General features: G+C 33.3%; 4 protein-coding genes, 1 non-coding gene and 1 pseudogene across 6 annotated transcripts; 2 read left to right on the top strand and 4 right to left on the bottom strand.

Moving 5' to 3' along the window:
• Positions 1-1,142: 1,142 nt before the first annotated feature.
• On the bottom strand, positions 1,143-22,189 carry LOC105954263 (auxin-responsive protein SAUR21). 2 transcript variants are annotated; one of them, XR_016035057.1, is made up of 2 exons: positions 21,726-22,189; positions 1,143-1,183 (listed from the first exon to the last, which is right to left on the bottom strand). XR_016035057.1 is itself a non-coding variant. In XM_088827115.1 (1 exon), exon 1 carries the CDS (start codon positions 22,046-22,048, stop codon positions 21,782-21,784), a length of 267 nt encoding a protein of 88 aa, XP_088683241.1. In that variant the 5' UTR covers positions 22,049-22,188; the 3' UTR covers positions 21,630-21,781. The 2 variants fall into 2 exon arrangements, 1 of the variants encoding a protein (XP_088683241.1); XM_088827115.1 differs by lacking the exon at positions 1,143-1,183 and having other exon boundaries at positions 21,630-22,188.
• Positions 1,255-1,878, bottom strand: LOC105954260 (auxin-responsive protein SAUR21). The gene has a single exon (XM_012977933.2). The coding sequence runs from the start codon at positions 1,645-1,647 to the stop codon at positions 1,381-1,383; it is 267 nt and encodes an 88-aa protein (XP_012833387.2). The 5' UTR covers positions 1,648-1,878; the 3' UTR covers positions 1,255-1,380.
• Positions 2,174-2,814, top strand: LOC105954238 (auxin-induced protein 15A-like). The gene has a single exon (XM_088827116.1). The coding sequence runs from the start codon at positions 2,383-2,385 to the stop codon at positions 2,647-2,649; it is 267 nt and encodes an 88-aa protein (XP_088683242.1). The 5' UTR covers positions 2,174-2,382; the 3' UTR covers positions 2,650-2,814.
• On the bottom strand, positions 4,823-4,981 carry LOC148766497 (U1 spliceosomal RNA). The gene has a single exon (XR_016035154.1). It is a non-coding gene; the product is annotated as a U1 spliceosomal RNA (small nuclear RNA).
• On the bottom strand, positions 19,377-19,905 carry LOC148766496 (auxin-responsive protein SAUR21 pseudogene; annotated as a pseudogene).
• Positions 20,321-20,838, top strand: LOC105954261 (auxin-responsive protein SAUR21). The gene has a single exon (XM_012977934.2). The coding sequence runs from the start codon at positions 20,369-20,371 to the stop codon at positions 20,633-20,635; it is 267 nt and encodes an 88-aa protein (XP_012833388.2). The 5' UTR covers positions 20,321-20,368; the 3' UTR covers positions 20,636-20,838.
• Positions 22,190-24,578: the final 2,389 nt, after the last annotated feature.

The raw sequence follows: 24,578 nt of genomic DNA, 5'->3' as shown, positions 1-24,578 counted from the left end.
TGTACTTTGCTCATTCCCTGTAACAGTGATAACAAGACTTGTGCTCACGTTATTTTCAATAAAAAGTTCTTTCATTGTTTTTTTCTCGTTTCTCTCTTCTCTCTCTCTCTCTCTCTCTCTCTCTCTCTCTCTCTCTCTCTCTCTCTCTCTCTCTCTTTTCTAGCTGGTGATGTTATCAATAATGTTGCTCCAAAATCAAGTGAAGATTTGAAGACAAATCATGTGATCAATCATGTGCTTTTGTTTCTCCAAGTTAACCACATATCCATTTGCCTCTTCGTAACCACTAAATCCAGCTGCACTTTCAAGGATATATATGTATGTGCAACGACACATTTCTAAACTCACAACCAACTTCTATTACTCAACTTCTCCAATAAAACTCTTCTACATTCCTTTCTTTTCATCTTCAGCCTCGCCAAGATTTACTTTTAAGAAAAATCGATGGCCATTCACAAAATGCTAAGACGGTCTTTATCGGCAGAAAAGAGATCAAATGAAGTTCCAAAGGGGCATTTTGCAGTGTATGTTGGAGAAAGTGAAAAGAAGCGTTTTGTTATTCCATTATCGTATTTGAACAATCCATCGTTTCAAGAATTATTGTGCCAAGCTGAAGAAGAATACGGATTCCACTCACCATTCCTTGCAGTGAGGAGTTATTCATCGGCCTCACCTCTCACTTGAGCACAACATGATAAATATATATAGGTCTTAGAGCAATAGAATTTTATTAGCCGATACATTGTCGGGTACGAATTGTATTCCTGAACAAATTAATGGTATTACCTATATGTAGAAGAGTTTTTGTATACTCTGAACCATTTTGATATATGAATGACTTACCTATTTAGAAGTTCTTATAATAAGCTCTTTATCGTAACAAATGCATACGTTTATCATTTACTTTGCCGCTTTTTCACACTTCTTTTTCTCCAAAATTCTCTCATTTATTTATTAATATATATATATATATATATATATATATATATATATATATATATATATTTTTTTTTTTTGGTGTTTGTTACTACCAGAAAAGTATGTTCTAAACGGCTGTTCTGCTTTCCAATGTTACAAAGTATGACAAAGGCTGTAACTAAACTTTTGGATTACAATAAGATTTCCTAAATATACATTTCTTTTCATGAAAACAAGAAGATTAAATTCCTTCTCGAAAGAAAAACTAAATTTACAAAATTGTGATCCCCTAAACACGTATATATCCATATGTATATCAAATTTAATCAAACAATATTTTGGCATCTCAAAAAGGCTCAAAGGTTGTTGCATATACTGTACTTTTGCGTTTCTATACATTTCTTTTCATGAAACAAGAAGAACTAATTTTACAAAATTTTGATCCTCCTAAACCTATATAGATCATGTTCTGCTCAAATGAGAGGTTAAATCAATAAATAGATCTTCACTGCAAGGAATGGTTAGTCCACCCATTGGATGATGGAATCCAAATTCTTCTTCAGCTCGGCATAGCAAATCTTGAAACATAGGGTGATTCAAATAAGATAATGGAATTACGAAACGCTTCTTTTCACTCTCCCCAACATACACTGCCAAATGACCCTTTGGAACTTCAGCTGATTTTCTTTCGCTGGATAACGATCGTCTCAAAATTTGGCGGATTGCCATATTTATTTGAATTGAATCTTACTTATTGAAAAGTATTTGAAACAAGTGAAAGCTGAGAAAGCTAGAGTATTTTGAAGACTTGTTGCTGTTATTATTCAAGTATTAATGGTGTTGTATATATATAGGCAATAAAGAAATGGTGTATTCTTGAGAAATATAGATAAGTATGGTTCTCTATGGAACTCGAAGAAACATACGCATATGAAATCACATGGATTTGTCTTTCAAAATAATAATGATTTCAAGGAAACAAGAATTTGTATGATCGAAAATGTTGCGTTCCACCAACAACGTGGCCCTTAAACGACCCTACAGCATATGATAACAAACAGCTAAAGTTTCCTCTTGCAATTAATGCAGCAAATAGAAAAGTCTCTCATTATCTCTTTATTATGACATGTACTTGTTTGGTATGTGATTACAATTATTCGAGGACGAGTAGGGACTCAAAATTAGTAGGATACAATTTTTTTTCGATCACACAAATTATTGTTGCCCACAAATATTTATGATGATTCAAAGACAAAACCATGTTACTCCATTTGCATATGTTCACAACTCTCATCTAGATTTTTGGAGAATACATCAATTCTTGTTTGCCTATATATACAACACCATTTCTTGATTTACAAATAACAAGAACTTCTTATAATATTATATATAGTTTTCTCATCTTTCAAAATACTTCAAAGAAACTTATTGATTTGAGGTAAACAAGATTCAGTTCATACTACAATGGCCATCCGTCAAATGCTAAGACGATCTTTATCCAACGAAAGAAGATCAACGGAAGTTCCAAAAGGGCATTTGGCCGTTTATGTTGGGGAGAGTGATCAAAAAAAGCGTTTCGTAATCCCATTATCATATTTGAATCATCTTTCGTTTCAAGAATTGCTATGCCAATCCGAAGAAGAATTCGGATTCCATCATCCGATGGGTGGCCTCACAATCCCTTGCAGTGAGGAGTTATTCATTGAAATCACTTCTTACTTGAGCAGATAGTGCTTGATATAAATATATATACATATACTAGGTCTTAGAGCAATAGAACTTTTGTTAGCTAGTTCCTGGACGATTTTATTTTAATTTGTCGGATATAAAATGTATTCCTGCACAAATTATTTTTAATATACTCCAAGCCCTTTTGATATGTGAATGTCTTTTCTGCACTCAGACTTGTCTGATTTTCTTTTGAAGGGTTGATTTTCTTCTGCATATGGTATTAAAGGGTTGATTTTGCTTTGGAAACGGTCCCAACAATGGCATTAACAAATGGCACTTTATAAATAAGTTCATCAATGGATATTTATTCATAAAGAGATCCAGATAATAAATTCTTTACAAAAAAGTCCACACATGGTTCAGAGATTTGTAAAAAACTAAAATAGTCCATCATACTTTAATATGCTCAAATGTCATCATTTAATTTAATCTAACTTCAATTTGATTCCAAATTTTACAAAGTATTCAATTTCGACTCAAAACACATTTTTATGGACAATTTCGCCCGTCACCGCCGGAGACCGGCGGTCAACCGCCATTGACCGCCGGTCTCCGGTGTTAACTTTTTTTTTTCCTTCATGATTTTTCTGCCACCGGTTTCCGGCGTTGACTTTTTCGATTATTTTTTTCTTTTTTCTTTAACATCTTTTTTCCCCCGTTTAAACAACAATATTGTTGTGATTGACAGTAATATTAACTATATTACTGTTAAACACTATATTACTACTGTTAAAAACAATAAAATTAACTATACTACAGTTTAACACAATAATATTGCTATATTAATCTCTAGCACAGTAATAGTAACACAACAAAACTCATTATTATTGTGTAATAGAGTAATATTAATATATTGACCGTTCAACAAATCTAAACATAAAAAAACCCAAAAGAATTAATACTACTGTGAGTGACAATATTATTACTGTTGTTTACAACAGTAATATTACCGTCAAACACAGTAATATTATTGTGTTTACATAATATTATTGTGTTTACAGTATTATTACAATAATAGACAGTAATATTATTACGTTACTCCGCGAATAACTCAAACAAAACAAAAAAAAAAAATCCAAAAAAATAATAGTATTGATGTGGTTGACAGTAATATTATTGTGTTTACAGTTATTTTACAGTCAATGACAGTAATATAATTACGTTGACTTGCCAACAAATCAAACAAAATAAAAAAAAATTAACAAAAGAAAAAATAATAATATTGTCATTGACTCTAATTGTACTGTCAACGGCAGTACAATTACATAAATGTATTGTCAATGGCAGTACAATTACGTTAATGTACTGTGACAGTATAATTACGTTAATTTACTATCAGTGACAGTATAATTACCATTAATGACAACACAATTACGGTCAAGGTTAAGCGGCGGGCGTAAAAAAAAAATTAATAACGTCAACGCCGGAATCCGGCGGCGGAAAAAACAAACCAGAAAAGAAAAAAAAATTGAAAAGTCAACACCGGAGACCAGCGGCAAAAAAATAATTTAAATAAAAAATGTTTTTGAAAAAAAATTTCAAAATTTGATTTTTGTGGTCAAAATTGATTAAATTGAGGTTACAATTAAGAATCGGGTGTAAAGGGTTGGGGGTAATCTTGTCATATACACGAATTTTCCTTTATTTATAATAAATATTAATGGGATGAGTTTATTGGCGAAAGAGATATAGCTCCTAAACCTAGAATAATAAAGATAGTTTGTTAGGGACTTATGCACAAAAACCCCTAGTTTAAATAAAAGATAACTACATTATTACAAATATATTATATTTTACCCCATACGAAATAAATATGCTAGTATTATCCCCTCAAGGTCAAAAATAACATTTTCGAAAGAACATTCCATAGAATCAAAATATTCCGTCAAAAGTAACATCGTAGGGAAACTGCGTTATTTGACTGCAACATACCTCAGGGGATGTTTGTAATTACGCAAACATGAGGGGTTTTTGATAATTCGTAATTTATCGTAAAAAAAAGTAGGGCAAATATATAGGAAAATTAATGCGCACGCGCACCTTTCTAGTTTCATAAAATACTCCAAGATAAATCAATTCTAACGATTTTTGTTTTTTTTTTTTTTTCAATTTAGTTCTATTTTTTTAGTACGATTGTTCTTTTGTTTCAAACAAAATTTCAAACTTGATTTACGCAGAGGCCGCGCGAACACATGCCTCCTCTAACGAATTATGACGTAGGCTCGACCAATTGGGTCGACCTTACGCTGGCACCCCTCCAAAGTGCAATGGAGGTCGCTAGCATAAGCCATGGACCTTAATGATCACCCATTAACTCCGTCGTGGTAAGTATGTTACTTCAACCCATTTCTTCTCTGTATACAACTCATTGTCTCACTATTTAGGACTCGTTCGATTTCCTATATTGGATTAGAATGAATTACATGAGATTGGATTAACCCCCTATAGACTAATTAATTATTTAGTTAGTAGCATGTTCGGTTTCTTAGATTAGATTTTCTATTAAATTTGTTAAAATCGGTTATTATATATGAATTGTCTATAAAACCACTTAGTTTTCCTTTTTATTCACCTTCTATTAAATTAATCTCAGAGGGAGGGCTACTAATTTAATGAAATAGTTACATTTAATAGCGGGCTTTGATTTTATTAGCGGGTTTGAAAATGTGTGAATCTTGCCAACCGGACATGTTATAGCACCTACTGTTTAGTCAGTAGAACCTTATAGCGGTAACCGAACGAGCCCTTAATTGATTACTTATCAATGTGGGATAGCAATAACATACGTAACTTATTATTACTCAATTGTTCTTTAATAATTAGTTCAGGTTTACTGTTACCCCACGAGCTAATAAAAACATGTATCATAAATAGTAAGCACAATTGACGAAGCTGCATAAAGGTTCAAACTCATCACCGTATTTCTCCAAGAAATTCGTAGTTCAGGACCGTAAATCCCTAGCTACATCCTTCGTCTTTTCAAATCTATCTTTTCTATGGATGAAATAAACAAAACCAAAGAGACTTAAATAAGCCCACAGCCGGAGAGACTCAGACTTAAATCACATATGTCCAAATCAAGGGCGAATCTCCTTGGTCGAATTCAGCAATGCCAAATAGGGTAAATTGCAAATAAGCTCATATGCCCAGACTTATATGGACATATATCCAGATCAAATACAATTTCACAAATCGGTCCATTTATTTGCATTTTGCCCAAAATATTAATACAGTTATATTATTGTGTCTGTGTTAACAACAATATTACTATCTAAGACAGTAATGTTGCAGGCCAAGACATTAATATTAATATTAACTCAGACGACAATATTATTGTCTGAGACCGTAATATTGTAATGCAACACAGTTTTATTATTTCACATTAGTATTAACACATTTACATTACAATGTGAACAGTAATAGGAACAACGCCGGTTGAAGGAAAAAATCTAGGATTTGTTTTTTAGAAGAAGAAAAAGAAAAGAAATCACAGTCATAGACCGGCGGTGGTTAAAACCAAATTCAGAAATAAAATAGTCAATGCACTGATGGTCGAAATTGGGGTCAAACCCCGGCTAAAGGTCAAAATTGGTTAATTAGTAAAATTTTGGCTAAATTAGGATTTCATCATGGAATTTGGGGTGAATTAGAGTTTCAAATGGTTATGTGTAATTTTGGTATAGATGAGAGGGTTATCCTTAATAGCAAATAAGTGTTGGATACTTGGATGGGTGAATTGCAAGATTTGATAAGCTTTTACGTCTGATAAGATGTTTTAAGAGTTGATAAGCTGTTACATTTTCTTTTTAGAATTAATTTTTAGAGGGTTTGGGTAGTTAGCTTCTTTCCTATTTTTACTCAATATAAAATCTTAAATAAAAATGTGGGATAGATGTAACTTTGTTAAAAAATCTTATTTGCTCTCCAACAGCTTATTTTAAAAAACAATTAAGATCTTTTTTTTTAAATTTACCAAACACTTTGGAAGAGCTTATAAACTCTAAAACATCTTATAAGCTCATTTTAATATCTTATAAGCTTAGCCAAACACCCTCTTAAAAAAACATCTTATAAGCTCCCTAAAGCTTATTTTTGGAAAAAATAAGATCTTTTGTAATTTTTTTACCAAACATCTTTTAACAGTTTGTATGCTCTTAAACATCTTATAAGATGTTTTTAGGAGTTTATAAGCTTAGCCAAACAGGCTATAAGTGCTCTTGACATGTATTTGTGTTTTACAATTTGGCTTTCAAACTATTAGTTACTTGATTACACTTAACTTCCACTATATTGTTGAGCTTTCTTAGAGCATCTCCCCACCAGTTTCACCATTTTTTAACAAAATCCCATTTTTTGTGGTGAAAAAATGGGTTCATCTCCCACCATAGGACATAATTTTACCATTCCACCATTTTTTGTGGAAAATAGTGTTTTTGGTCTCCTCCCATACATTTCACCAAATTTTAAACCAAATATAAAATAATAATATTTCATCACTTATAGGAAATGAGATTTGGTTTGGTCCCCCATGGCACGTCACCATGTATGTCCCAAAACTATAAATTTAATATTTATCATAATTTTACTATATTTTAGTTCCTAAATATTAATTATAGGTTCAATTGTAACTAATAATATTTTGCATTATATAATTTAAAAGTTATATTATAAATTTAGAAAAAATGTCCAAACATGAAAGAAAATTGAAGCTTGTTTCGTTAATTATTTTATTGTTGCTTATTATATTTTACTAATAGCAATTAGTCGATTAGTTAAAATAAAAATCAATTAATCAACATGTATATCAAACACAAATACAATAATTAAACATAAGCATATTTATATTTATTAGAATTAATGTTTTTATTAATAATAAAAAATGTATTTATATTTTACAAACTAATTTATTAATTAAAACTATTATTTTACAATTAATATGTTAATAAGTGGACAATCACGTGCAATTAGTTAAAAATTATTATTTTTATATGCTAATTAATAAAATGGTGTTAATTACACCAAATCCTAATTTCATCTTTATATTTGAAAATAAACATAGGAGTTGGTGGAAAAAATAGCAAAATGGTGGAAGGGTGGGAGATGAAAATTCCTTCACCAAAACATTTGGTGGCCGGATAAATTATTTATTTTGTCCCTAAACTTTACCACTAAAACGATTTTCATATTCAAAGTTTTTCATCAACTAATATGTCTTCCAACTTGACTTTTTAACAATTTATGTTTGGCCGTAAACGTTTTCAGTCAACTTGGACGGAAATACCACGTGTGGCACACATGATGTCGGTATGGTCGTTAAAAGTCGACGTGGGTTATACCCTAAGTCGACCTGGCCGAAAAACATGACATGGAGTAACACGTCTTTCTCTCCCTCTATTTCAATTTAAAATCCCTAGTTTTTCATTACCCCTATTTATTGAATCCCAACGCATAAACCCTACCCCCAAATTCCCAATACGAAGCCTAAAATTGAGGTAAAATTCCGCAACAACAATATTGTCCAACCCCGATTTCGCAAATTTGTGGAACTGGAACATCACAATCGAGCATCACTTTTTGATTTTTGTAAGTTTCTTCATAATTGATATCTTTGAACTTCAGTTTTGCGAATTTGAGAGGTGCTAATTTTGATTTCATATCAAATTGTATATTATGTTGTAGTATAGAATATGAGTAGAAGATCAAATTTTTGACATTTCCTCTCCTGAAAGCGCCCAAAGCACGACTCTGTGCGCGACACCTTCGATTGAATAACTCTAGCAATGTGAGACTTTGGTTTTTTATTGGTTTAGGACTTCGAATTTCGTATGATTCCGAAGAGGAATGGAGATTTGATTGAAAATTTGGGAGTTGATTGACGCGATTGAAATATTTTTGAAATTGGATGGCGAGGATTTATGGGATGAAGAGTGAAGTGCGTAATGAGAATTGGGAATTGGGGATTTGAGTGAGTTAGAAATTTGGGAATTGAGTTTAGATCAACTTATTTGTGTGCCAGATAGGTATTTGACTGCCACAACTCGTCATATTTTTCGGCCAGATCGACTTTGGGTGTATACCATGTGACTTTTAACAGCCATATGCCCATATCGACATCACGTGCACCACGCGTGATATTTTCATCCAAGTTGGCTGACGTAGTTGACGTCCGAACATAAATTGTTACAAAGTGGCAAGTTCGAGGACATACGTGGGTGAAAAAGTTTGATAACATAAATCGTTTTAGTGGTAATGTTTCATGAAAAAAAAAAAAACAATTTAAAAAAAAATATATATTATCATCTGTTAAACAATTTTCTTATGTTTCTAAAAAAAAAATCAATGTACTTACGATACTATAAGACAAGTTTGAGAGATAATATGCATGTTACTCTCCTATGTGGAATTCATATTAGAGGTATATGAGATGCTACACTTAGTGAAAAGCATTGGGTGGTTTTGAATCGTAAATTTATACAAATAACCATCCACTAAGCACATATGCATATGGGTATGTGTGCTATTAAGTGTAGATCAATGATGAAGAATCATTCATTGTATCTCACCGGATGTAGCATCTACAAAACTTATATTAGTTACTGCATGTTAATCATTCTGCTTCCGAGAAAAAAAAAATTGATTGTTCTATGCTTGACAAGATTTCTATTAATTCGTCTGCCTAAAGTTAATTTGAAAATCGTTTCTTAACCAAATTAGATTTAAGTAAATTTTAATTAGGGTCTATTACAAATAAGCCCATCATGGGCTATTTATTCATAAAGGGGTCCAGACAAAAAAGTCTTTTACAAAAAAATTCAGACAATGTCCAAAGGTGTATAAAAGATTAAAATACTCCCTCACATTTTAATATGTTCAAATTTCATCATTTAATTTGATTCAACTTCAATTTGACCCAAAATTTCACTAATCATTCAATTTTGACCCCTTACCCAATTTTGTCTACAATTTTGAATTTTTTTGAAAATTTTCTTTTCTTTAATAATTTTTGGCCCGTTTAAACACTAATATTGTTGTGTAATATACTAATTAATACGTTAACCGTTGAACAAATGCAATAATAATAAAATGACAAAAGAATTAATATTGATGTGGTTGACAATAACAGTATTCTCAACTACAATAATATTACAACTACAATAATATTACTGTAACGACCAATATTACTGTAACGACTGTAATTGTACTGTCAACCACAGTAATATTATTGTGTTTACAGTAATATTACTATAGTAGACAATAATATTATTACATTAATGGGTCAAAACTCAAACAAAATAAAAATCCCAAAAAAATTAATATTAATGTGGTTGATCATAATATTATTGTGTTTACAGTAATTTTACCGTCAACGACAACAATATTATGAGGTTGGCTGCTCAACAAATCAAACAAAATAAAAAATCCAAAAAATAACAATATTGATGTGGTTGACACTAATATTATTGTGTTTACAATAATTGTACTGTCAATGACAGTACAAATTACTGTCAGCGACAGTACAATTACGATCAACGTTCAGCTGCGGGCGAAAAAGAAAATGGATAGAAAAAAAAAAATCAATGCCGAAAACCGGCTGTAAAAAAGAATTGAATTTTGTGGTCAAAATTAATGAAATTGAAGTTAAATTGGGCTGACAATTAGGAATTTGGTTTAAAGGGTTGGGGGACCCCCAACCCAATTTTACGACATTCATCAGTTTGCAGGCACAATCTCTCTCATCGGCATTCCTTTTGGTGGAATTATGAGACGACATTTCTAGTAGATGCTCTTACAGCCGAGCTTGAAAAATTTTATGGAAATAATCCTTTTGGATCGAACGATTTATCGAGAATTATAAATATTCACCATTTCGACCGCTTGGCAAAATTAATTTACGATGAAAAGGTTTCTGGTAAATTGTTCGTGGAGGTCGTCGAGATAAAACCAATCTGTAAGTTCCAAGACCGCACTCTTTTTTCTTTCTTTTCTGCAATAATCGATGTTTATTTATTTTTTCTATCCACCTATGCAGCAAGACTGCCCCCATTGTATGATTCCATGTCGAAGAAGATTCTCTGATCCTGAATGAAGAAACTGTTGTTCCTTTACTTCCCATTGTGATGGTAAAAGTGAAGATTTTGTCATACGAAAGTGGTGATGGTGTGGTGTGGCGTTGGCGTGGTGACGATAAAGAGTAGATCTACGGATTTTTTGTAGATTTGGCGGAGGACGGCGGGTAGAGAAATTCGCGCAGGTTGGACCCTTAATCGACTACGTGTTTAAATAGTCGATTAAGTTCATTAAGTTAACCAACTATGCTTTGGTAGACATGACCACTGGTTCTATTAAAACCAGAACCGAAACGGGGACAACGGTTTTAGAACCGAACCGGAACCGAGTCGGTTTGGTTCCGGTTCCCCATTTTCGGAACCGAAAACCAACAATTAGAAGCGTTCGAACCGGTTTTTTTTTTTTTAAATTTAAATTATTTAATGTTTAACTTTAAACTTTAAAATTAAAAAAATTAAGTCCTGTCAATTTCTTTCCTTTTCCTTTTTTTAAATTTTAAAACTAAAACTAATTCCTTTAAAAAAAAATTTAAAGTAAAAAAGTATTTTTTCAGTATTTAAAAAAAAAAACTTTAATGTTTTGAAGTCTTTGAAGTATTCTTTCCAAGATAATCAATTCGGTCGTTGTGGTCGGACTCTATTATGGATTTCTTACCACATTCTCCATAGGGCCCTCTTATCTCTTCCTTCTCCGAGCTCAGGTTATGGAAAAAGGAACCGAGAAGAAGGTATCAGCAACAACTGGTTTTATTACGGGACAGCTCATGATGTTCATATCGATCTATTATGCGCCTCTGCATCTAGCATTGGGTAGACCTCATATAATAACTGTCCTAGCTCTACCATATCTTTTGTTTCATTTCTTCTGGAACAATCACAAACACTTTTTTGATTATGGATCTACTACCAGAAATTCAATGCGTAATTTCAACATTCAATGTGTATTCCTGAATAATCTCATTTTTCAATTAGAAATTAATCCTATAGAACAAAATAACATTCGGAATCCACCGAAAACTCTGGAATCCACCAGAAAAATAGAGAAAACTCTAAGGATTTTATTAAATTTCGAAAATTCTTCCAAAATAAAGTCCTAAGGCAGATATTTATACTAAAAAACTAAAAACCCAAATTAAAATAAGAAAATACTAAAAATTACCAAAAACGGCAAAAATGAGTTAGAGTCCGATTCTAGTAGATCTCGTAATTTTGGGAATAACGCAATTTACGGAATCCTAATCCGATGTTTCTATGATTTGATATTAATTTTCTAAAACTTTCCTAAAATAGCAAAACCGAACTTTTGGGAGTCTAAACGACGTTGGATTGCTGAAATTTGACGTGATTCATGAGCTTTGCTCATGAGTTTTGTTCATTGCGCCGTTTCACTTGAGATAGAGTTCGTCTCGTACTCAAATACAATTTGAGTTTGTCGAAAACCCTTATTTTTTCATAATTTCTTTCGATATTTCCACCAATGCCCATAAATAACTCTTCTCCGAAACAAGTAGTTATTTTGCAATTCGAATCCAATTTGACGTTCCTTATCAATCTCCTCTTCTTCAAAAGAGCTCACCTCGAGCTATGATCAAAATATAGTGATGAATATTGCTTTGCAAACAACTTCAAGTGCTCCACCAATATTCCCAGCACAAAAATCTCGCTTACAAAATCTTCTTCCAAACGAGGCGTTGGAAAAATTGGCTTCTTAATCGAAAATCCCAATGGCTCCACCAATTTCTCCGATACAAGAACTTCACAGCAAACACTATCTACAATTAGATCACATAATTCAACGCAATCCACTTGTTCTTTCTCTTCTCGCGCACCTTCCTCTTCTTGAACAAATTCTGCAACTTCAAAATCTTCCTCAAATTTACTTGTAACACCCTCTTTAAACTCGTCGACTTCTTCTTCAAGCTTGCTAACATTGTCTTCTACCCCATTGTCGCTCTCTTCAACTTTGTTGATGCTCGCTTCAAACTCGTTGACTGTCCCTTCAACTTCGTCGATGTTCACTTTGATTTCGTTAATGTCATCGTTAATAATAGCTACGCTACTTTTAACTTTTACGACAATTTCCTCTTCAACTTCGCCAACTCCTATGTCATGATCCTCCACCAAATTTGGAGGTTGAATAACGAACGAAGTATCTTGTGCCTCCTTAACTTTAACAACGAGTGGAACATCTTCGGTTTTTCTAGAACCACTATTTCGCTCATAATATTCCGCCCTCCATGCTGACTCTTGAGCCTCTTCAAGGGTGTAGAATATACGCCACCCCATCCTAAGACGTATTGAAATATTCAAACCTTCCAAGTACCGTGAAAGTTCCGTACTTTCGGATTCTTGCAGGTTATTTAAGTTTGCTAGTCTCATAAACTCAGCAGTATACTTGTTAACAGATCTACTCCCTTGCGAACAATTACTATATAGTTGAAATAGATGTTGCTCATAACCTAGGGGTAAAAAACGATCCATCAACATTTTTCTCATCCTCCTCCATGATTGGATTGGAAACTTTTCCTGTCTAGCTCTCTTCATCTGTATTTCATCCCACCATGCGGCTACACAACCCTTTCACTCACACCTAACCAATTTTACCATCTTATTCGGCAACATATCCATCAATTCAAAATAATTTTCGACTTCTGACACCCAGTCGATAAAATCCTCAACTTCAAGAAAATTTCCACTAAAAGAAGGAATTTCAGCTCTTGCCCGATATTTATCACGATCCCTTTGCCTCCTTATAGGCGGATTTTCTTCAAACTCAGAGTTGCCGCTTCCCTTTGAATAGTCTTCATACCTTGATTGAAGTTGAACAGGTCCATGATAATTGTGTCTAACATATGCACCTCGGGCTACACCGTCGGCAATCATCGTGTTAGATTCAGTCCTTCTGTTGTTGTTGTCAAGGGCAAATCCCTCGCGCACCAACCGCAGATTTTGCAATTTTTCAACCCCGCGGTCATCGCCAACGTAGTTGTTGTCTCCACGTTTCACACCTTTCGCCATCTAACCAGGAAAAACCTCGCTGCTGATGCCAACTGACGCAGAACGGAAGCACGGTAAAGAATTAATTTCTACGAATTAATCCTATAGAACAAAATAACATTCGGAATCCACCGAAAACTCTGGAATCCACCAGAAAAATAGAGAAAACTCTAAGGATTTTATTAAATTTCGAAAATTCTTCCAAAATAAAGTCCTAAGGCAGCTATTTATACTAAAAAAACTAAAAACCCTAATTAAAATTAGAAAATACTAAAAATTACCAAAAACGGCAAAACGAGTTAGAGTCTGATTCTAGTCGTAATTTTGGGAATAACCCAGTTTACGGAATCCTAATCCGATGTTTCTATGATTTGATATTAATTTTCTAAAACTTTCCTAAAATAGCAAAAACGAACTTTTGGCAGTCTAAACGACGTTGGATTGCTGAAATTTGACGTGATTCCTGAGCTTTGCTCATGAGTTTTGTTCATCGCGCCGTTTCACTTGAGATAGAGTTCGTCTCGTACTCAAATACAATTTGAGTTTGTCGAAAACCCTTATTTTTCCATAATTTCTTTCGATATTTCCACCAATGCCCATAAATAACTCTTCTCCGAATCAAGTAGTTATTTTGCAATTCGAATCCAATTTGACGTTCCTTATCTCTCTCTCTCTCTCTCTCTCTCTCTCTCTCTCTGTCAATATATCTCACTCTGTCTCTCGCCGCCACTCCATGATTGAGGAAGGTGGTGGCTATGGCGACGACCACGGCGGTGGAGGCGGCGGCATATGGAAGACAACTATGACGGTAAGAAAGCCACAGCGATGGGAGGAGGCGTTGTGGTGGCGCGGCGTTGGGTCATGGAGGATGACGTTGTCCCAGCGGCGACGCTCGAGGTTCGAGGTGGTGCGGTGATGCTGGGGTAGGCGATGGCGGTGTGTGTGGGGTTGGCGATGGTGGCGTGGATGGGAGTGGGTGACCTTCGTGTCACGGGTCTAGGGTTTGGAGGGTGTATCTAGGGTTTGGTTTGGAAGATCCAAAATTTTCGATTTGATTTCTGCAGCTGTCTATGAGTTAATATGAGTGTCTGGCGGCTAGGGTTCAAAGGAGGAGCTAGGGTTTCAAGAATATGGGATCAGAGATGTCTACGGATTACTACCGTTTTCTACGGTTTCCTATGGGTGTCTATAGATGTCTATGACCGATTTTTTTTTTACATTTATAATTTTCAATATTATGTAGAAAGAGAAGAAAAAAATAGATTTCTATAATAGTGAAAATATACGAAAATGAAAAAAAAACGTACTGTGCTTCTACGTAAAGAAAATAATAATAATAATAAAATGTTAGATGCAAAAGTGAATATGTTAAATGCAGAATAAAAAAAAAATGATAAATGCATTTTAAATATTACTTGGTGCATATTTCATATTTTGTGAATGAAGGGCATTTCTGGAATGAAATTTATAAAGGATGTGAAGCAAAAGTTTAGTTAGACTTTCCATTTAGTTCTAATAAGTTTTGTCACTAAGGAGCTATATCTTAAGACCCCTTTTTCTTAATTAACTATTTGTTAAGTATATTTTTAAGTTATATATGTATAAAAAAAATTAATTATCTAAAGTTTAACTTTAAACTTTAAAAATTAAAAATTTAGTGCAAGCCTTTTCAATTTCTTTCATTTTTCTTTTTTAATTTTCAAAACTAAAACTAATTCCTATAATTTTTTTAAAAGTAAGAAACTATTTTTTTTTTTGTACAAAAAACTTTAATTTCTTTTAAGTTATTTTTTCCACTGTTTTTTTTTTTTAAATTAACTATTTTTAAGTACTTTTTAGAGTTATACAGAATCGGCCGGTTGTACCGGTTCTAACCAGGAACCGAACAGGAACTGAACCGGGAACCGTAAAGAACCGAACCGCAAGGAACATGAAATATTCGGTTCGGTTCCGGTTCCTCCAAAATCGAAATCGGAACCGACAGTTTAGAACCGGAACCGGAACCGAATCGAACCGTGGTCATGCCTAATGCTCTGGTAGTCGATTAAAGTGTTAATCGACTATTTTGGTAGTTGATTATGGTTACTTGACTTCATTTTTTAATTTATTTTTGAATTTTTGTGTATTCACTCAGATTTGTATAAATCAATTACTATATATGTATATTATTTGTTTTGCAAAAAAAAAAATGATGATTTTCGTTTTTAGGTAGTTCTTTTTGTTTTATTTTTAGTAGTCAGTTCCTTAATCGACTATGCTTCATCATAGTCCATTAATACGTTTCATAGTCGATTAATATACCTGATAGAGAAAAAAAAATAAAAAATTACAAAAAAAAGAAAGAAAAAAAAAAAAAAGCGGTTGATGAGGTGACATGATCATAATTGGAAAAAATGGCGGCTCGAATTAGGAGGAGATTTTTCTCAAACGGTGCAAAATAGTTTGGGCCTCCCTCTATTAAAAGAAGTATTGGGGATTATATCAAGGGATCTTAAGATATAGGTCCCTAGTCATAAAACTAATTAGAACTAAATGACAAACTCAACTAAACATTTGCTTCACATCCTTTATGAAATTCATTCCGAAAATGCCCTTCCACTCATCTTTATTTTTTCAATTTTCACTCTAACATTTTCTACATTATTATAAACAGTTTTTTTCCTTATTTTTTATATTTTATTGGAAATTACGGGAAAAAAATTTGTTAATTAATTCAGCAGATTTTAAAAATACTATGGTGCACTATGATATACTATGGTGTAATATAGTTTTTACACTTTTATTAAAAAAAATCCTACATAATATTGAAAATTAACAAAAAAAAAATTAATTTTCGTTTTTGCTAATTCAAATTACATATATTTTAATTTTTTATTTTATTTATTTGTTGTCAATATTGTAGTATACCATGTAGACTATGGTATATTACAGTGCACTATGGTCTACTACAGTGTACTACCAAATCCTAGCAGCCAATAACACCCAATCTCTCCAACCCTAGCCGTAAACACAGCAACCGTCAAACCTTAGGAGCCAACATCCGAACCGTCGCAACCTCAGTTACCTACCAACTTTGGAAAAACCTAGAATTACGATTTTGAATACAAATCAAGTAAAATCTCTTGAAGATCGAGAAAATCAAATGCAATTTGTAAAGAAATATAATTTCAATCAAATCTCCACCACAACCACATCCCGTCGCCGACCACCACAGCCCCCCAACACCGCCTCGACCACCACAGCCCCTCGCCGCCGCCTTGACGACCACAACCCCTCACTGCCGTTTCGACCACCACAACGCCTTGCCGCTGCGTTAACCACCACAGCCCGTCGCCGCCGCCTCAACCACCACAACCCCCACCGCCGCCGTCCACCACAACCCATGCGGCCCTGCCGTCTCAACCACAGCCCTGCGGCCGCCTCAACCACCGTAGCCCCCACCATCGCCGTCCACCACAACCTGTCGTCTCAACCACAGCCCTGCCGTCTCAACCACAGCCATGTCGCCTTCTTAACCACCACAGCCCGTCGCCGCCGCCTCAACCACCACAGCCCCCACCGCTGCCGTCTACTACTGAATAAATTAGCAATAAAGAGATATAGAGATAGAGAGGTGAGAGAGAGAGAAAAAAAAAAGGAGAGTGAAAAAGTGATACAGAGAACGTGTGAGAGAGATGGAGAGAAAGAGAAAGAACGTGAGAGAATACCAAAAGAACGACATAAATATGAATTGGAAGAAACATGAATGTGTAGGTTATATAATTTAGGGTATAAGGGCAAGATAGGGATAAAAAAAAATTAGGTATGTGGCTCATATATTATTTCAATGTAAGGATTTATTTTAAAAGAGCCCCTTGTCCCTTATTTATGAATTAAAATACATGTTTAAAGGATGGACGTATTGGCGAAATAATATAACCCATGAACCTAAAATATAAAGATGGTCAGGAACTTGTGCTTAGACTAGCCAAAAAAAACATGTTAGTAAAAAGGGTAAATGGCAAATAGCCCCATGACAAAGGCACTTAATTAAAAACACGACATCCAACTTTTTTGTTTTCCAAATAAATCCAGCTCATTTAAATTTATTTGCAAATAAGGAAAAAAAAATTATATATACCAAAATTACCCTCAATTCCTTGAAACCATAATTCAATTCCAATTTCATGATTTACACCCTAATTTCGCCCAATTTCATCAATTAATCAATTTTGACCCTTATTCCAATTTTAACCCGGAGACCGCCGGACCCGCGGTCTCCGGCGTTGACCTTTTACTTTCTTTCTTTTTTTCCTAATTTTTTTTTTCCGGCAGGTCAACCGTCGGTCTCCTGCGTTGACTTCTTGCTTTTTGAAAACTTATATTTTCTTAAGCAAAAATTATTTTAATTAATATTACTGTCTTGGCTACTAAATTATTGTCTCCAACAGTAATTTAAGTTGAAGACATAAATTTTATTGTATTAATTAATTTTATCGTCTTGCGCTGCAATTTTGCTATCTTCGACCGCAATATTGTTGTCTCACCGTAATATTACTGTCTCATGCAATAATATTACTGTTTGGGACAGTAATATTAGTAATATTATTGTTTGGGAAAGTAATATTCATAATATTATTGTTCGGGACAATAATATTAATGTGTGGGACAGTAATATTACAGTTTTGGTATTCAATATTACTATCCAGTCAATAATTTTGTTGTAAACACAGTAATTTAGAGACAAAAAGTAAAGTTAAAAGAAAAAATCAACGCCGGAGACCGGCAGTTGACCGACCGGAAAAAAAAATTCAGAAAAAAAATGTTTAAAAAAAAAAAAACAAATTCAACGCCGGAGAACCGCCCGGTCAATGGGAATCTGGCTGGAAAAAAATCATAAAAAAAAAATTTAGTTTTTGAAAAAAATATTATGTTTTCAAAAAATTATGAGAATGGGGGTTAATGTGATATATATGTTCAAATCCATGGTCAATGTATAATATTGAGGAATTTAGAGTATAATGGATGGAATTGATAAAAAATATATTATGAAGAGTATTTGAGACAAAAGACACGGGTATAGATTTATTTGCAAGACTATTTTTTGTCTGACCTATATGCATGTATGTCAGTAGTCATGTGCCTAATTGGCATTCGTCCTAGTAAAAAAGGCGAAAGAATAGTTCGCTATGTACTCATTGCGCAACTTAGTTAATTTTCACCAAGTATCTGCCTTGGCATTAAATTTTCTCACCATAAACTTTTTGTGGAGTTCTTTCCTGCGTGTGATTCTATTTCGGAGCCAAAATAGTAGCATATAACTATATTTTTTCTTGACAGTAATATCTGGTATCATGAAAACTTTCTTGACAGTAATATCTGGTATCATGAAAACAAATTTTTTCTCCTCTTAACATATTTACCAGTTTCTAAAATGGTGGCAGGTTTTATAATTAAATGATATTTGAACAACAATCTTGTGCAGTCAGAACGTAAGATACAGAACATCATTTCTTAACCTATGCTTTTTGAGTAACATTAAATAAAAGTTGAGAACTTATTTTTGTTGAGAAAAATCAGTTCAAAATGGCTCAGAGTATTTAAAAAAATTGATAGGTATAAACATTAATTTCTCCGGGACTACATTTTGTATCCGACAAAGTATCTTCTGTCTATTCAAATAAGAAAAATGAAAAATGAGAAGGAACTAGCTAACGAAAATTCTATTGCGTATATATACTATTCTCTTCTCATATGAGATGTGAGATCAATGAATAACTCCTCACTGCAAGGAATTGTGAGTCCACCCATCGGATGATGGAACCCAAATTCTTCTTCAGCTTGGCTCAATAATTCTTGAAATGATGGATTGTTCAAATACGATAGTGGAATAACAAAGCGCTTCTTTTCACTTTCTCCAAGATACACAGCAAAATGCCCCTTTGGAACTTCATTTGATCTCTTTTCAGACGATAAAGACCGCCTAAGAATTTTGTGAATAGCCATTGGTTAGTTTGTTTAAAATAAATTTTGGTGATGCCGAAGATGTAACCGAAAGAATTTATGAGAATTTTGTGAACTATATGAGAAATTGATGTTTGAAGGCTGGTTTGAGTTTAGAAATGTGTCATATAAACATATATATAAATACACTTGTAAAGGCCTTAAGAATTGAGCTGGATTGAGTGGTGATGAAGGAGCAAGATAATATGTGCAGAAACAAAGCACATGAAGAATCACATGGTTTTGTCCTTTAAGCCTTCACAAGCTTTAATTGCAACACAATAAAGTATTTACCCACCACCTCCAGCTAGAAAACATATAATCCGGGATTAATTTGTGTTGTTTGTTATCGTAAGCTGTAGGGTCTTATGTCGCGCTCTTCAACAAATGTTCAACAGTTGACGAATCAGTTCAATATGTTGCTCTAAAATAATTTGAAGATTTGAAGACAAATCATGTGATCAATCATGTGCTTTTGTTTCTCCAAGTTAACCACATATCCATTTGCCTCTTCGTAACCACTAAATCCAGCTGCACTTTCAAGGATATATATGCATGTGCAACGACACATTTCTAAACTCGCAACCAACTTCCAAAAAAAAACTTCTCCAATAAAACTCACATTCCTTTATTTTCATCTTCAGCCTCACCAAGATTTGCTTTAAGAAAAATCGATGGCCATTCACAAAATGCTAAGACGGTCTTTATCGGCAGAAAAGAGATCAACTGAAGTTCCTAAGGGGCATTTGGCTGTTTATGTTGGGGAGAATGAGAAGAAACGCTTTGTAATTCCACTGTCATATTTGAATCATCCTTTGTTTCAAGAACTATTGTGCCAAGCTGAAGAAGAATTTGGATTTCATCATCCGATGGGTGGACTCGCAATTCCGTGCACTGAGGATTTATTTATCGACCTCACATCTCACTTGAGCAGAGCATAATATATACGCAATTGAATTTTCATTAGCTAGTTCCTTCCCATTTTTTTTCCTTTTTGTATAGACAGAAGATACTTTAATAAGCCACTTCATGGACATTTGTTTATTTATTTTTTTTCGACATGGAGAAGATACATTGTCGGGTACTAACTGTATTCCTGAACAAATTACTGATCTTATTTATAAAAGATTCTTTTTATTCTAAACCATTTTGATATGTTAATACCTTACCTATCTAGAAGTTCTTATCATCAGCTCTTTATCTTGATCACAACATATGCAAATGGTTAGCGATTACTTTGCTGTTTCTTTGCACTTCTTTTTCTCAAATACTCGCTCTGATTTTTTTTTTTTTTCCAGTGTTGTTACTGCCAGAAAAGTATGCTGTCATACTTTCCATGTAAGGAAGTATGACAAAGGCAATTTAGTGAAGTTTCATGTAAGTTATGTAACTCAACTTTTGGATTACAATAAGTGTTCCTAAATATTACAAACAAGAGAAAAGTATCTCACATATAGAAAACAACCTAACAAGAGTTTATAGCCAGAGGAATAAATACAAGGCCAGAGACTTCATTAAAATTTAAGCAGCTGCACGGTAAGCACATAGGGAACTATTCTTTCGCCTACCGTGTGCTCGACGCAATACAAGCAGCATACGCCTCTTTTTTTCCGGATTAATTTTCTTTTAGGAAATTGCCCCAACAGTTCAAGTTCAAGTTTTACTATAATTCAAGTTCAAGTTTTACTATTTTGTTTATTGATAAGTAGAAATATGAGTTCAAAATGTACTTAAAAAAATTTACAATTTTATGTTTTAAGCCTTTGAAAATAACATATTGAACCCTTGGTTAAACTTGACTTGTCCAACAGTATGCTTCTGATAGAGGTCACCTATTGTGAAAATTAATGTAATATAATATCAGAATGTATAAGAGAGAACAGAACATTGATTTGAATCGCTGAGTTCATATAAAATTAGTATTATCAAATCAAATGGCTTAAAGATTGATGTATATACTGTAATTTTGTGCTTCTATACATTTCTCTTCTTGAAAACAAGAAGAAGATTGAATCATTCTCGAAAGAAAACCTAATTTTACAAAATTGTGATCCTCCTAACCACGTATATATATATCCATATGTATATCATGTTCTGCTCAAATGAGAGGTTAAATCAACAAATAGATCTTCATTGCAAGGAATGGTTAGTCCACCCATTGGATGATGGAATCCAAATTCTTCTTCAGCTCGGCACAGCAAATCTTGAAACGAAGGGTGGTTCAAATACGATAATGGAATTACGAAACGCTTCTTTTCACTCTCCCCAACATACACTGCCAAATGACCCTTTGGAACTTCAGTTGATTTTCTTTCGCTGGATAAAGATCGTCTCAAAATTTGGCGGATTGCCATCTTTTTATTTTTATTTTATAATAAAAAAAAGCTCTTTGAGGAAGTATTTGAAATAAGTGAAAGCTGAGAAAGCAAGAGTATTTTCAGGACTTGTTGATGTTTGTAATCAAGAAATGGCGTTGTATATATAGGCTATAAAGAAATAATGTAGATAAGTGTGGTGACCATAAATGTGGTGATGCTCTATGAAACTCGGAGAAGCATACGCATATGAAATCACATGGATTTGTCTTTCAGAATAATAATGATTTCAAGGAAACAAGAATTTGTCTGATCGAAAATGTTGCATTCCACCAACATGGCCCTTAAACGACCCTACAGCATATGATAACAAACAGCTAAAGTTTCCTCTTGCAATTAATGCAGCAAATAGAAAAGTCTCTCATTATCTCTTTATTATGACATGTACTCTATCACTTAAGGCCATGCTATCTTATAGCTAATTGATTGGCAGACAATTACATGTGATCTTCCATTTTCGAGCATGCTTGGCCCGTTATACGACCCGTATTTGAATTGTCTATTAACGACAAATTCAACAAGTGAAGGCCATTCATCTATTAATGCATATGGTCATCTAAGGGACAAAACCATGTGAGTGCATTTGCCTTTGTTTTCCTAGTTTCATAGAGTACACATATCCATGTTAACCACTCTCATCTAAAGTTCTGTGCTAGCCTATATATACAACACAGTTTCTTGACTGACAAATAGCAACAACTTCTGAAAAATATTATTGTTTTCTCATCTTTCACACTACTTCAAAAGAAACTTATTTCTTTGAGGTGAAAAAGATTCAGTTTATGCAACAATGGCCATTCGTCAAATACCAAGACGATCTTTATCCAACGAAAGAAGATTAACTGAAGTTCCAAAAGGACATTTGGCCGTTTATGTTGGGGAGAGTGATCAAAAGAAGCGTTTCTTAATCCCGTTATCATATTTGAATCATCCTTCGTTTCAAGATAGTGCTTGATATATATATATATATATACTAGGTCTTAGAACAATAGAATTTTTGTTACCTAGTTTGTAGACGATTTTATTTTGTCGTCGGGTACAAAATGTATTCCTGCACAAATTAACAGAACAACTATTCATAGTCCATATTTTACTGGCTTATAGTGCGACTTTATCTCATTTGTGACTTTTATTCAGAAAAACAAAAATCCTCTCAAACCCTCTTCGAACTCTCGCTAATTAAACGAGCAATTTCGACAACAATTGAGGTAAAAATTACTTATTGACGTAATTTAATGTTTTAGTGTTGTTTAGTTTACAAATTACATCGATTAGAATAAGTTTAGATTAATCGGAAAAAAAATCGTCATTATTTCGTGCTATGAAGATATGAAATGGACTTCTTCATTCCGTGCTTCATAGCACGAAATAAAGAAATTTTCAAATTTTCGGTTTGTTTCGTGTAGATTTACACGAAACCAAAGCATGTGTTTCGTGTAAATCTACACGAAACAGTCCAAAAGGAACAACATTTAAAAAAAAGATGAAAGTCGACAAAAACATGGTTTTTTACCTCAAAATCGGAATCGGTTTCGGCCATATTGATAATTGTTGTGTTCTAATTGATATTATTATAAATAATTAATAATTTGCAAAGTTTTAAAATTTGGAGCTTGAGGAATTTGAAAAAAGATTAAACGGTTTCTCAACAAATGAATTAAATCGCAGTGCAATTGAAAATAAAATGCACTATGAATAGTAAACCCCCAAATTAAACAGATTTTCTATAAAATATTTTTAGTAAGGGTACATGGCAAATAAGGTCATAAGGGCACAAAACGATATCCAACCTTTTTTGTATTCCAAATAATTCCAATTCATTCAAACTTATTTGCAAATAAGGAAACCCCTTTTAATATATACCAAAATTACCCTCAATTCCTTAAAACCCTAATTCAACTCCAATTTCATGATTTACTCACCAATTTAGCTCAATTTCACCAATTAACCAATTTTGACTATTATTCTAATTTTGACCCCAATTTTGATCCGCCACCGCCGGAGACGGTCTGTCAACCGCCGGTCTCCGCTATTAACTTTTTGTTTTTTTTTCTTTTTTTTTTGAAATTTTTTTTTATGAAATATTTTTTCCGGTTGGTCAACCGCCGGTCTCGGGAGTTGACCTTTTTTTTGCTTGAAATTTTGTTTTTTCTTAAAAAAATTATTTTAATTAATATTACTGTCTTGGCTGCTAAATTACTGTCTCGAACAATAATTTAATTATCGAAGCCAGTATAACTGTCTGAGATAGTAATATAACTGTCTCCGATGTTGACTTTTTTTTTTGTTCTAAATTTGTTTTTTTATTAAAAAAAAATTATTTTAATTAATAGTACTGTCTTGACTGTTAAATTACTGTCTCCAACAATAATTTAAAAACAGTAATTGAACTGTCGGAGACAGTAATATTACTATATGAGATAGTAATTTTACTCTATTAATTAATTTATCATCTTGGCCTGCAATTTTGCTCTCTTCGTGTTGTGAATCGGACACGTGTACGCAGCGG

Source organism: Erythranthe guttata, chromosome 12 (assembly GCF_056151865.1).
Source record: "Erythranthe guttata isolate IM_541 chromosome 12, IM_541, whole genome shotgun sequence".
Taxonomy (NCBI): Eukaryota; Viridiplantae; Streptophyta; class Magnoliopsida; order Lamiales; family Phrymaceae; genus Erythranthe; species Erythranthe guttata.
The sequence above is the reverse complement of the archived record's forward strand: the minus strand, read 5'-3'. Positions and strand labels throughout refer to the sequence as shown.